This window comes from Triplophysa rosa, linkage group LG17 (genome assembly GCF_024868665.1).
Source record: "Triplophysa rosa linkage group LG17, Trosa_1v2, whole genome shotgun sequence".
Lineage (NCBI taxonomy): Eukaryota > Metazoa > Chordata > Actinopteri > Cypriniformes > Nemacheilidae > Triplophysa > Triplophysa rosa.
This window is the reverse complement of record NC_079906.1, coordinates 15,644,089-15,658,254: the sequence shown is the minus strand read 5'-3', so window position 1 is coordinate 15,658,254 and position 14,166 is coordinate 15,644,089. Positions and strand designations below refer to the sequence as shown.

The window sequence follows — 14,166 nt, the reverse complement described above, 5'->3', positions numbered from 1 at the left end:
ATACAATTGAAAGGAAGGAGAGGAGGAGCGCCGCCGCCTGTCATGGTAAAAACAGCCGACAGCTTCAGTGGGCGCACTGACAGCATGACAGGAGACAGCGAGAGCAAGTTGGACAATCAAGCCGAAAATGAGAATGTTGTCAGGCAACCTTTTCTCATCGGGGTGGCCGGCGGCACTGCCAGCGGCAAGGTTGGCATTCTGGTTTCCCTAACATGCATTTTAGGAGATATTACGGATTATATCGTTGTGTTTGTGAGATGCGCTCACACTTGACCGCGTGGCTCATTGTCACACGGTTTCATCAATGTGCTGGTTACATTTTTATTTATTTAACATCTGTCATACAACAAATATACACGAAATTAATTTTAATTTGTGATGTGTTTTAATTTACTTGAATACATTTCATGTTTATGTATGTAGATAAAAATAAATAAGTGATTATATTTTTAAAAGCTGTTTTATATGTTAGGAGAAAAGTGAGCACTTTGGTTGTTTATATCCCTTATAATATAGCCGTTGATAAAGCTAATCGTTTCCGTGCTTAGAACATCCCACCCATGCACAATCGCCATACGTTACGACGATGGTAAACTTACCAACTTATTAATGATCAATTAATTAATATCATTTCCATATGGAATGCTCAACATAGCATAATAAATAAAAAATGACAGTATTGCTATGTATTAGGCATTGTTTACCGTCGAGACGACACATGTATCGACTGTCTTTGTTGTTAGAAGGCATAACGTTAACTCGCGCCGGTTAAAATCCAACCAGCATCTCGGACATTCCTTCAGATTCATTCAAATCCGATGAGCTGTTGAACGCTTTAGGTGTATTTTTTAAGCTAAATACACACTGTGATTGGAGGAACGTATGACTTTGCGGTTGTATTTGAATACACCGTTTGTCTGAGCCTGTGATGTTCATGTTGTCGGATGTTGTCTAGTACCATAGCTGTTATCCTAGCAGAAACAAAGAACATCGCCTTTGTTTCACGTGATGACGGTGTGTGGTGAAATCACATAATCATATACGTCTCTTTGTTTGTGTTTAACGTCAAACCAAACTAAAGAATTTTGGATGGTCAATATGAGTAATCGCGGAGCTTTTGGGTGGCTAGCGTTATTGAGGTCAACGGCACGTTGAATTTGTGTCACATATGACCTCATTACGTGCGTTGTAGGCGTGCGTGGCGTGCGTCAAAACAGTTCCTTTATTGACGTATGCCTTTGGACTTTTTTCTGTACATGTCTTTATTATAGTGTATAGGTAGGAATAACAGTTTAAATACGCTGCGCAGTATTTTTAATTACTTTTTATTAAATTATTTACAATTTAATTTAAAATGCCTCTGTAGTGTCTGTTCCTTTGTTAATTTATTTGCTTACTTTTAAGCATACATGTTTAAAGTTTTCTGCCGTTTATCTATTATGGTGTGACTAATAATCTCTTCCCAGCTGTCAGGTGCACATACTTCTCTTCCTGTGCACTCTGCATGGGAGAATGTGTTGTCTCCTTTCTCACTTAATCTTTGGCTAGTCTCCCTAAATCAGTATGCTATCATTGTTGTGGGCACTTCTCCCCTGAATGTTTTGTCCACCGCTATGTTATGCCTTGAATGTTCTGTCTTTAGTGTGTTGTTTTAAGGACGCAGATTGTATTTACATTTTGACGGAAAATGCTCAACCAAAACAGATAATGTGTTCGTGAAAGTGGTAGATCACAACATTTGCAATGCCAAGGTTGTGGTTTCAACCACTCAGGGAAAAAAAGGTGCATTCAGGGTATACATTTTGTCAGTGTATGTCACTTTAGAGAAACACTAAATGCACGTAATGCTTTTAAATGTTAATTTGCTAGTGACTGTGCTTGGGAATGAACTAGCAAGTTTATTCAGCACTGCACTGCAAGTTTTTTTATTTGGTAAATTTGCACATTTAATATTTTGCAAGACTAAGTTAGGGCCTGCTGTTATGGATGTTGATGATGACAGGCTAGGCTTGGGAAGATGCTCAGTGAGAACTGTGGTCTCTTCCGCTAATCTAATGTAGGGTTTATTTGTTTAAAAATTCCCTAAACGTCACTTAAATGATTTAAAGGGAAATATTTGGCTTTATCTGCGTGCAGGCAAGTAAGACAGTCGTATTAAAAACTGCTTGTCTGGAGTTAATGTGACGACAGGTTGCACCAGCAAATGTTCAGATTGTGTAAACCACTGCACCACATGTTCTTGCTTTTCGAGCAACAATGTTGGGGAAAAAATGTAATTATCCAAATAAGTAAGAAATATCTAAGTAGGTGCACCCTCACGCAGGGCTCTGGTCCCAGCACCACGGAGTGCCATCAAGTGACTCTCAGGCCTAAATTATGTGGTTTTTGTGCGTCACATTATTGTGGTTTGCGTGCTGGATTTTCAGGACCGTGCATGCCATTGTATTGTAATTTATTTATATAGATTTATATAAATAAATTGCCCTTCAACTGCGTGCATGGTCCTTTCTGTGTACACAATAAGTGGTTTTCTTTAGCTCACCGTAATCGATACAAATTTCTCACGATATAAGACACCACAAAACAGAAATGCCAGCAATGATCTGATGGTATTCTACTCTAATAATGTTTCTTGAAACTGTGCAGCATGAAACAATTAACTGTGAATTCTGGGTGGACCTGTCTTCAGTCTGGGTGGACTAGTGCTGCCTCATTCAATGTGCAGCCTCACCCTGCTTATGACGTACAATTGTTTTAGACATAGTTTTTGATCCATTATTCCTCATCTTCCTAAGGGAGCTCATGACTGGCGCATCTTAAAGGACTCATCAGATGAGCACTTTCAACAAGTTGGTATGATTTATTAGGGTCTTCATGAAATGTCTGGAACATATTTTGCTTAAAGAGTACATTCCTCAATATTTTTAAGGGCTTATTTTGGTTTATGGAGTGTCCGACAACAAGTTTATGTACATACATTATGTAAAAATACTATTATTTCTTAATAATATGCAGTTTTTTTTACCTTACTTCTTGACTGACTCTCAAATGATTCGTTCCGCGATTCATCTGTGTAATCTCCGCCTTTCCGCCAGCGTAGTCTGATCTGATTGGTCAGATAGTGTAGTCTGCTGTGATTGGTCAGATGGTCTAGTCTGCTGTGATTGGTCAAATGGTCTAGTCTGCTGTGATTGGTCAAACGCGTTCAGCATGTGTCGCAAATGGACCGCCTGTCATTACTGCTGTATTACGGTTTGCAGGTGGTTGGATATTAACAGTGTATAGAGAGAGATGGCGTCGATTTTACCTTACCAGTTCGAGCCCGAGTCTGACGAATCATTCTTTAATCCTTATACAGATGCCAGTAAGAAAAAGGACTGTTTTAGACACTTCTCTTGTAACAGTTAGTTATCACGGCATACAGTGTACGGTGTTCGTATCTTCAGATGTTATTATAACTATAGTACACCACGCAGTTCTTGAAATAAAGACTTTGCGAGTTAATATGGTTGAACACTTACATTAGCGCAACGAGTTTATAGCTAACGTTAGGTAAACAAACAGTAACAACCCCAAAAATAACGGTAACGTTAGCTAAACACAGACATGAGATAACGTCACACAAATTTAATTTTAAGTAAAGACAAAAATAAAGAGTCACACTTACAGGTTGTGATTCGGTGGAGCTTACAGGTCCAAATAAAGTTGGTATTGCAACATCTTTTAAGGAAAGACGTTTAATGTATCCTGCAGTAAAGGCGCCAAGATTGATGAAGCAATCTTCGGTAAAATGACGCGCGCAAAGTAAAACGTTCGGTTTATACTCCTTTGGTGTCGTTTGAAAAATAAATAGTAACCATTTTTTCCTCAGAAGTTCTTCCTTTGGTAGTGAAAATAAGACTGACTTAGTTTCACTACATAGAACACAGCTTCTCTTAGACATGATGCACACGTCACGAACGAGCTAGTACAGTGTTTGGGGAGGAGAGAGTTAAGTTTTCGCAGTCAGTAGGCGGGGATTTTTCTAGTGACGTAGGTACATTGTGGTTAAAGATTCGGACAGGTCATGGCTTGTTCGCGTGATTCAGAGTCGATTACCTTTTTTATAAGCTAATAACTTTGTTATTCGTTCACCTTCGGATTTACAACTTGGCAGATTGCTTACATTCAAACACGGCAAAATTAAACACTTCATGAAATGTATTTTTTATGATCTCGAGGAATGTACTCTTTAAAAACACTCAATGGCTGTGTAAACAAAACCCCTTTTGCCTCGTCAAAAAGCTATGCTCACAGCAACCCGTTTTGGTGCATGTCTCTTTAAAGGCGCAGTTCTTGAAAATCAGCGGCCACTAGCGTTGTATTATAGTTTTGCAACGAATCTCTGAGTCATTTGCTCACCCCTCCCTTTCGAAGTACGACGGTGGCCGCAACAGTAAAAAACAGCGGATGAGACAGCGGATAGCAGTGATTCAAGCAACGATGTTTCTTTACAAAGATAAGGCAATATATTAACGTAATTAATCATTTAACATGTATTCTATTGCGAAAGTTACTGTTACAATTCTATAATTAGATATATTTCTTGCGTGCTATCTAGTACATGCTGAGAGTAGTGAAGTAACTAAAGTTAGCTAATCGTAAATAGCAACTCTGTTCAAAGCGTTTGATCTGACGTCGCTGTCAGATCAAACTGATAGGCAGTTAGGTGTAAGTTAGTAGACGTTTGTCTCCCCCTTTGTAAAGTCAGGAACAACCGGAGTATGTAATGCAGGGACGGAAAAACATTATTATTCGGAGGTTATATGGCCATTTGTATAAAATGCTAATGTTACCATTTCAACAAAACAGTTGTTTGGTAAACATTGAAAAAGTGGAAACATTGAAAATGTTGAATTATCTTACCAGTCTAGCAGAAAACAGGCAACTTCGGCGTCGCCTTGAAAACATTTGTCTTTCAACAGTGCCTTCCATCTGGTAATAGATACACCGATGTTTATCCTGGATTTCTGCCGCCGTTTGTCTCTAATTCGTCTGGCAGCATCACGTTTGTGCTTCTTTGACGACGGAGATTCACGCTCTGTCGGCTCTTGTGCACAATACGCATGGTCCTCCATTTTATCAAAACTTCTAAGACAGAACAATCAATTGCTTCAGCTAGACGACGACTGCTCCTCCTTCTCTCCGTACTACGACTTACTACTTTGTGCATCTTCAACTCAGTGATGACGCAAGCTGCGTCTAAAAAAACACACGAAGAAGACCAACATATACGAAACGCGCTCTGTAGAGCTGTTTGTCCGTTAGAGCTTACTGTACAAAACATGGCTGCGCTACATAACAAATTCCATGTAGATAGGCCCGCTCCCTATGTAGATACAACTGGTTTATTCTAAGGTAATAAAAACATAACTTTTCATTACGTAAGGTTTTTATACACATCTAAAGACACAGTTTTGTATGTTATATTGCATTTCTGTTAATAGATCATACAAAACATCCCGCATTGTACCTTTAAATGATAATGAGTTACAGCGCACCCCACCCCCCTTCCGTCTGGCGTGTCAACACAACACACTAGTGGTGGGCAATACTGTAAAATTTAGTATCGATCCGATACCAAGTAAATGCAGGGCCAGTATTGCCGATTTCGATACCGATACCAATACTTTTTACTTTTAAAAAGCATTCACTTGAACTTACATTTACTTTCCTGTAGATGAAATGTCATGATTTATCAGATGAATGCATCATTAATATGCTCAATCTGAATACATTTTCATGACCACTAAAATATTTTGTGATTTGTGCTCTTAATGTGCCTGTAGGCTAATTAATCATGTAGATGTTAAAACATCATTTAAACCAAATAAATCTATTTATTTAGTTATTTATTCCTGTAATCGAATTTGCAAACATGAACTTTGCACCAAATTATTACTGGAAAATAGTAACAATAACAGATTAACAGAACAGAAAAACGATATATAACAAAACAATTTATCATTATCCCGGTACTACTTCTCTAGCTTTAAAAAAAAACAAAGTGGACAAATTTATTACTCAAGAACAAAGATTTTAAAACTGCTTGTCCGTTTTTGTTCAGTGTAATGTTTAGACAAAATAATAGAACAAATTAACATGTTTCCCTTTCATTACACTTTTTTAAGTGAATTTATAAACAAAGTGCACACAATTGTTTGCGACACAAAGTAAATAAAGTTAAATAATAAAGTACTTTCAATCTTTGGCTTTTTACCCCCAAAGGCCCACTGCCATACATCGCAGTTCGCAGTGTTTTTATTCACCGAGGTGAAAAAACTCCACACGATGCTCCTCTTCTTTTCGCCGGCTGCAGCAGCATCTGCGTGCTTGCGCTTGGCGCTGCTGAGTCACGTGATAGCGGACTACAAAACACAGCAGGGCAGGGAGCTAGGAGCAACGTGTGCAAAACTAGGTGTATGGGAAATAGTTTTTCTTCATTATACAATTATTAGCTACATTAGTAAATAAATAAAAACTAAAAACACATTAGTATCGATATTTTTATGTTAGGATCGATCCTTTTCGATACAACCTCAGTATCGATACTTCAGGATCGATCCGCCCACCACTACAACACACCTGTATTACTGCCATGGCAATGGTTTAGCTAAATTATTTTTCCTGAACTCCTCTGCTGTTAGTTTCGTTTAAAACATCTCAAATCATTCTTCCAGAGACTAAAAAATCCGTCACAGCAAACAGCGCATCCTAATGCGCTCACGTTTTGCGTGTATGCTTGCCTAAAATCCACGGAATGCGCACCTGCAGATCTCAGTGGAATTACGTGGATTTTAGCGCTTGTCATTGACAAGTTATAACGTTACACACACAACGTGAGAGCATAACTAGTATGCTGTGACAGATTTTTCAGCCTAAGGACGAATGATTTGAGACGTTTAAAACAAAACTAACAGCAGTGTTCACCCCTGTTTCATTAGCATAAACAGCTTGCCGCAGCTGAACATATTAACGCACATAATGAATTAACATACATACAGCTAAACTCCAAGTATCCATTTGCCAAATAACATATAAATATAGAGTAAGTTTAACACTGGCTTTGAATGTTCTATTTAGCCCGTGACTGACTTAGCTCCCTTTGCTATCATATGCTAACATTATCCTCCTATATATACTGTACATGTACGTCAATTCAGACGGTTGATAAATATTACTTACATCGGCGCACAGCTGCTTTGTCTCGTTCAGTTGGTCTCGATCCCTCTTGAGGAACAACTTTGAAGCTAATCCTGCTTGTACTGTCCCAGGTTGATAAAGCACTCCGGCTTGAAGTGATTCGCGCAAACAAGCAGGTTTTTACTTATGGTTTCTGAGGGATTTCCACAAAAAATAAAATAAATCCACTCCTGTCTCTTCCGAGGTTAGGACTCTGTGCAGCGACTACATTGCATGTTGCATGTTCTCCACGAACTTTAGCTGTGGTGTCACGTACACCACTGTCACCACACGTACACCACAATGGCGGCAGCGCCGTGGGTGGAATTGTGTAGATTAAGGGGCGGTAATATTATAATAAAATCCTGCTTTTACGTCACAACAGGAGCGAAATCTGAACGGCTCCATTTCTCACATGCTTGCAGGGAAAGGCTCATCAAAACATGTCTACCAAATTGGCATCGGACGATGCCTACAGTGAAACATCACGATGGACGATGACATCGGGGGGTGGTGTGGGGCGAGTTGGGGGTTGGGGTATATCAGTTTGCTAGATGGCCATCTGCCAAAACATTAAAAACAATTATATCAGTGCTCCAGATTAGATTCCTATCACATGCCCAGAAAGTCATACTGTGGACTCGGCTGTCAACATTTGTCTTGGGAATGTGCTGTACGCGAACGCGGACAGGATGTGCGGACGACCGCGGACCCTCCTGATGACGAAAATTGCGTCATGCAGGGGAATCACGATGCCCGCCCAACAACATGATGTCATCGTCTATCGGCCCAACCCTAACTGCGATCTTGGTTTTCACATTTTCTGGGTTGCTAGATGCACCGGGGACCGGATTATAGCACTTAAACACAGAAAAATCAGATGACTCCTTTAACATATGCTTGCATGTAGCTTCTTACACAGGGCCTGGAACAGCTTGTACCGTTTGTGGATTATGTTTTAAAAGGATTGACAGCATTGCAGCTGTTGAAGGAAAGCTTTGTCAGACTTTTAAGCACCAGTCTGAGTTAGATGCTGTAGATGAAGTTCTACAGAATTCTATTGCACATGCCTTCACTGGTGGTTTTCATTGTAGTATGGTGATTGGTGAGGTTATAATTTTTGTGAGTACAGTGTGTATATTTGAACACTTAACAATCATGTGAGCATTAATGTTTATTGTTTGTAAAATTAGTTCCACCAAAAATGTGATCCACATCAATTGTGTGTTTTTAAATTACTTAAAATATAAATCATATGGTCTGTGTTTTGCGTGGCTCGTCCTGTTAAAACCATTTTTGGAATATAGATCGGTCTATCAGAGATTACTAAATTGCAGAAGGGTGCAGAATTCTCATGCTTCAGTGACAAAGCAAGCATGCACCTGCCTATGTTTGTTTAATATAACTGCTCCAGGTTTGTGGTTTTTAAGTGTAGGGTGTCACCTGTGTGTGTTTGTAGGCTTTAGCGTTCTTTCCTGGTATTATCTTTTTAAAGGCATGTTTCTTGTTTAGACAAAGTCTTGTTATGCAATCATTTAACAAGAGCCAGTTTTGTTATGTAAAGTTCTATATATTTATGCCTTGATATGGGGAGATGTCTTTGTGTGATTTGTTTTTAAAGGGACAGTTCACCCAATCATTTACCGACCCTCAAGTTGTTCCAAATCTGTATAAATTTCTTTGTTTTGATATTTGGAAGAATGCTTTTAACCAAACAGTTCTTGGCCACCATTGACTACCATAGTAGGAAAAATGACAATGGTAGTCAGAACATCTTCTTTTGTGTTCAACAGAACAAAGAAATGGATAAAACAATATTTCCTACTATGGTAGTGTAATGAGGAAGGCGGGACAAGAGCCGTGAGGGAACGGTGCGAGGCCGGTGACGCGAGTGATAATGAGTGTCAGCTGCGCGTTGCACCGGTCTCGCATCTGTCACGGAGGAGCTACGGAAGCATAAAAGGACGAGTGACAGGAGTGTACGACGAGAGAGGACCAGGCCTGGACATTGTGTTAAGTTTTATTAATGTGTGGCCGGCAGTTGACCGTGAGGTAGCTGTCGGCCCTTTACTTTCGTTTTGTTGTTTGTTTATTTTATTATTAAAAGTTGGTTATCGTTCGCTGGTTCCCGCCTCCTTCCTTCCTTACTTTGAACAGTATTGCAGGTAGTAAATGGTGGCCAATAACTGTTTGGTTGCATTCTTCCAAATATCTTTCTCTGTGTTCATCAGAACAAAGAAATTTATACAGATTTGGAACAACCTTGAGGGTGAGTAAATGAAGACAGGTGAACTGTTTTGGGTGAACTGTTCCTTTAATGCGTGTCAGTTTTTATTACATTTATTGAATATACTGAATTGCACGCAAGCACAGTTAGAATAAAGTATTGGAACTTGGTTTTGGTGCATGAACAGAACCTTTTTATGATTTTGTAATTTTTTTTTCTATTTCAGTCATCTGTATGTGGAAAGATAATGGAGCTTCTTGGACAGAATAAGATCGACCATCATCAGAGGCAGGTGGTCATCCTTAGCCAGGACAGTTTCTACAGGGTACTCACCCCTGATCAGAAGTCCAAGGCTCTAAAAGGACAATTCAACTTTGATCACCCAGGTAAAGAAGCTGTAGACCTCATGTTCCCATTTATTCGGATATCTCTGTACTTTTATTTACAAGCCCAATGTGTTATTGGGAGGGAATATGACAGTAGATGCACTTTGCGTACTTGCAGCTGTCTTCCTGACTAGGCCACCCTCACCCATGTTCTGCACTAGCAGAGGTGGCTTATCTCATGTTTTTGGAATTCCACCACCTGTGAATGAGGCAAACAGAACAATTTCTGTGCAGCAATAGCCTCTCTCATCCTCTGTTTCTCTGTCCCACAGATGCCTTTGATAATGAGTTGATAGTCAAAACCCTGTGCGATATCATGGACGGAAGTACCGTCCAAATTCCAGTCTATGACTTTGTTACCCATTCAAGGTCAGCACAGGCAATACTTTAATAGATAAACATATCATCCCATTGTGTCTGTTTGGACATGTTTGAGTTTGGTTTAGTAGTCTGGTTGTTCAGGTATTTCCTTTCCTTTACACAGAAAGGAGGAGACAGTCACAGTGTATCCAGCAGATGTGGTTTTATTTGAAGGAATCCTCATGTTTTACTCGCAAGAAATCCGAGATCTGTTTCAGATGAAGCTGTTTGTGGACACGGACGCAGATACGCGACTGTCACGCAGAGGTGCGTGTGGGCTTTATCGGAATCAAACAATCGCAACAAATATCACGGCAGATCTAGCAGTTTGTTTATCTGAACTACACTCTTAAAAAAAAGGTGCTTCAAAAGGTTCTTTTATCCCATAGAAGAACCTTTTGGTTCCATAAATCTTTCTGTTTCACAAAAGGTTCTTTGTGGCGAAAAAAGGTTCTTCACTAAGAAAGAGATGGTTCTTTAAAGAACCTTTGACTGAATGGTTCTTTGTGGAACCAAAAATGGTTCTTCTATGGCATCGCTGTGAAGAACCTTTTAAGCACCTTTATTTTTAAGAGTGTAAGTTACAGAGTGGCGTTGAAAGTTTTTCACAGTAATTTGATTCATATCCTCCTTCAATTCTCTCTTTTTTCGGCCCATGTTTCTCCTCCGTCCACAGTCCTGAGAGACATCAGTGAAAGGGGCCGTGACCTAGAGCAAGTGCTGAGCCAATACATAACATTTGTCAAACCTGCCTTTGAGGAGTTCTGTCTGCCAGTGAGTTCTTTCTACCAATCTTTATCCTGACTATTAGTGCTTAGAAAGTGTCTTCGGCTTTAAAGTGGAAATTAAAAAGTTCTGAAAAAAGATTTAAAGGTCCAGTGTATGAGATTTAGCGACATCTGGTGGCGAGTGCAACTAACGCTCACTCCACCCCTCTTTTTCCAAGCACTACGGAGGCTAACACCGTGTCCACACCGTGTCCCAGACATTAGAAACGCATTAGAACCCATTATAATTTCAAATTTTGTCCACACTGGATGCGGCGCGGTGCGACACGACAAACCCATTAAGAACAAGCAGGTTGTCATGTTGCGTCGCGCCTGTCGCGTCCGGTGTAGACACGGTGTAACATGGAACAAAGATGTTGTCACGTTTGCGCTTCTTTGCCAAAGGAGATAACATATTTACGAAACATACTCTGTAAAGCAGTTTGACCATATAGCTTACTGTATAAACAATATGGTGAATTCCATGTAAGGGGGCCCGCAGTGTATGTAGATAGAAATATCTCATTCTAAGGTAATAAAAACCTCTGAAGACATATTTATTTATATTATATTGCAGTTCTGTCACTTGATCCTCCAAAAAATTACACACAGCACCTTAAAAATAATAAGATCCCTAATGGTTTTCAATGGAACAAGAAATGTTAAGCATCTTATCAACAGGATGTGTGTGGCAAAATATTTGGTCTGTGGAACGTTGCTTTTTCTTCCCCTCAGGGCTTCTTTTAATTTTTCCCCCTCTTATTTATGTTACTGTCAGACGAAAAAGTATGCTGATGTGATCATTCCAAGGGGAGCTGATAATATGGGTGAGATTTGAGTTTGTGTTTATTGTCCAAATATGTTATTAGACTTCCTTGGAAGACGTGAGGGACAAATCGTTTGATATGAAATAGTTTTTGAAAGGGATTATCGTATACATAGTTTTGAAAGTGGGAGTGTTTTGAGGGTGCCAAACAAGGTCACACTTTGAGTTTTGAGAGTCTTCCAACATGTTTTCCTCACTCTTGGTGCAACTTATTCAGAGTTAATTTAACTACAAAACTAGGATTGTAAAACTAGTGCACATTTTTTTGGTGTTAAATTTCTTTTTTATGCAATGTATTGCATGATATATATAGATATATAATGAATTAATTAAATTTGATATAGTTTCTATACAAAAGATGTTTACGTCAGATTTTTTTTCTCTTTCTAGTTGCCATAAATTTAATAGTGCAGCACATTCAGGATATTTTGAATGGTGGCTTAACCAAACGCTTGAACGGCTACCTCAACGGTCACAACACGCCTCGTAAACGGCATCCCTCAGAGTCCAGCAGCAGGCCGCACTGACCAGCCCTCTCACAGGAAGTTGGGGAATGCAAGAGGAAAAGAATGTTTGAAAGAGGGATGCAAAAGGACTGGCTGGATGAAATGAACGATTGCTTGTGCATTCTGTTAAATAGCCAACACTGTATTCAAGAAAGAGAATCTCAAAGACTGCCTTTTTATTTCCTATTGCTTCCTACTTTTTGGACTGGCTCCGCTTGATGTTTTAGGAGTTTAGAGTTCGGGGATACTTAAAGGTCGACATTGATTTTTCTTCAGTATTTATTTCAGTATTTTTTTGTAACTATTTGCAAGTGTGTTTGTTGGTTAAATGGGGAGGGGTAAAATATTTGACTATTACGTGACTCCATGCTAAAAAGGATTGAGATTTACTTGCATTATTTTTTTAATGTTGTAATATTATCTTCAACTGTTACTGCTCTTTCATTTGCAAACAAAGTTTTGTGATCAAACTTTGTTTTTTTCATCACTGAAAAACGTATCAAAGGCCAAAGATGATTGGAGTTTTGAAACCCCTTCTGTTTTACTTTTTGCTTGGCAGTGATGTGTTTTAGTGGTATGTCAGTTTTTTTACGACGTCCCTCTAAAATCAGTGTTTATGGCAGAAAGATAACTGTTACTTCCTCCGTTTCACTTGAACAATTCAGGAAGTGTTGCTGAGTCACAACACTCCTCTCAGGGTGTAGTTATTATAATGGAAAACAACTTGTACTGTATTCTAAAAGGGAACGAGACGTAATTTCAGATGATCCAGACAAAACATATCAAGTTGAGATAGTGCTTTATTGATTAAATATCCACCTCAAGGAGCTCATTTAAGTTGGGTATATCTTGCTCACTTCTTAATTCCAGAAGTGCTGTCGGGTGGCAAAGTTGAGATGCTGATTCAATTCTGGACCCCTGGAATAATACGTGCCAGTCAATGATTTTGAGCTAGTTATTAAGAGATTTCTGTTCATGTACTATGCACTGTACCCTTAACTCTAATAATGCATTTTGACACTCAGTTTATGACACTTTCATTAGAGTGGAATTTCGAGAAATAAGTTTGATGTTTACTTGAAATTTATACTTTTCTCAAAGTCTCTTGTCCATTGTCTCTACTTGCAGTTTTCCATTGTCTCCTTCATGGTTTTTATTTTTAAATGATTTACCACCTGGCCACCTGTAAAATATACACCATGATGCCAACTTGGTCAGTATTTGATTAAACTAATTTAGTATTTTTTAACCATTCACATTTCAAGTTGTTTGATATACATTACACATGCAGTGATTATTTTACCGTGTAGCTAAACATATGGGATTGCAGAGGTACAGAAAAGTATTTTCATTTAACTCCGCTCCAATCATTCAGGGACTTGGGTTGTAAAATGCCCAACCGTTGACCCAGGGTTTTCACTTAAACAATCTGACCTTGACTCTGAATTGATCCTGTGTCTCTTTCCTTTGATCTTGAAATTTTTAACTTTGTGTAATGTTCACACATAAATGGGTTAATCATTTAAGGACTATTCAGTCCCATTATTTTGCACTTCACTATGTTGTACATATTTTCTACCTTAGCTTATATTTTTTTCTTCTGCATTGCTGCTATGAAACAGGGTGACTCATTTGCCATCCAGTGTAAAAACAGTTATGAATATATGTGTGTTTTTGTTTTTGACATGAGAGTAAACTCATTAAGATTATTTTTTTAATCATAATCATTTTTTATTTGGGCAACATGCAAAAATATCAAATTTTGTGACTTGAATGCTTGTATTGACCCCTGTGCTATTTGTTTGGCAGCAGTTATATAAATAATTATTTTGTGTCCAAGTCTTTTTTTTTTGCTTCAGTCTTATACATTTGT

The 14,166-nt window shown here is 38.8% G+C and overlaps 1 protein-coding gene across 2 annotated transcripts; it reads left to right on the top strand.

Annotated features, from left to right (window-relative positions):
* On the top strand, nucleotides 1-14,132 carry uck2a (uridine-cytidine kinase 2a). Of its 2 annotated transcripts, none has more exons than XM_057356516.1 (7): nucleotides 1-189; nucleotides 9,675-9,834; nucleotides 10,107-10,203; nucleotides 10,319-10,461; nucleotides 10,871-10,968; nucleotides 11,740-11,788; nucleotides 12,178-14,132. In XM_057356516.1, the coding sequence occupies exons 1-7, from the start codon at nucleotides 43-45 to the stop codon at nucleotides 12,312-12,314; spliced, it is 831 nt and encodes a 276-aa protein (XP_057212499.1). In that variant the 5' UTR covers nucleotides 1-42; the 3' UTR covers nucleotides 12,315-14,132. The 2 variants fall into 2 exon arrangements, with proteins under 2 accessions (XP_057212499.1, XP_057212500.1); XM_057356517.1 differs by lacking the exon at nucleotides 1-189 and adding an exon at nucleotides 7,908-8,343.
* The last annotated feature ends 34 nt before the right edge of the window (nucleotides 14,133-14,166 follow it).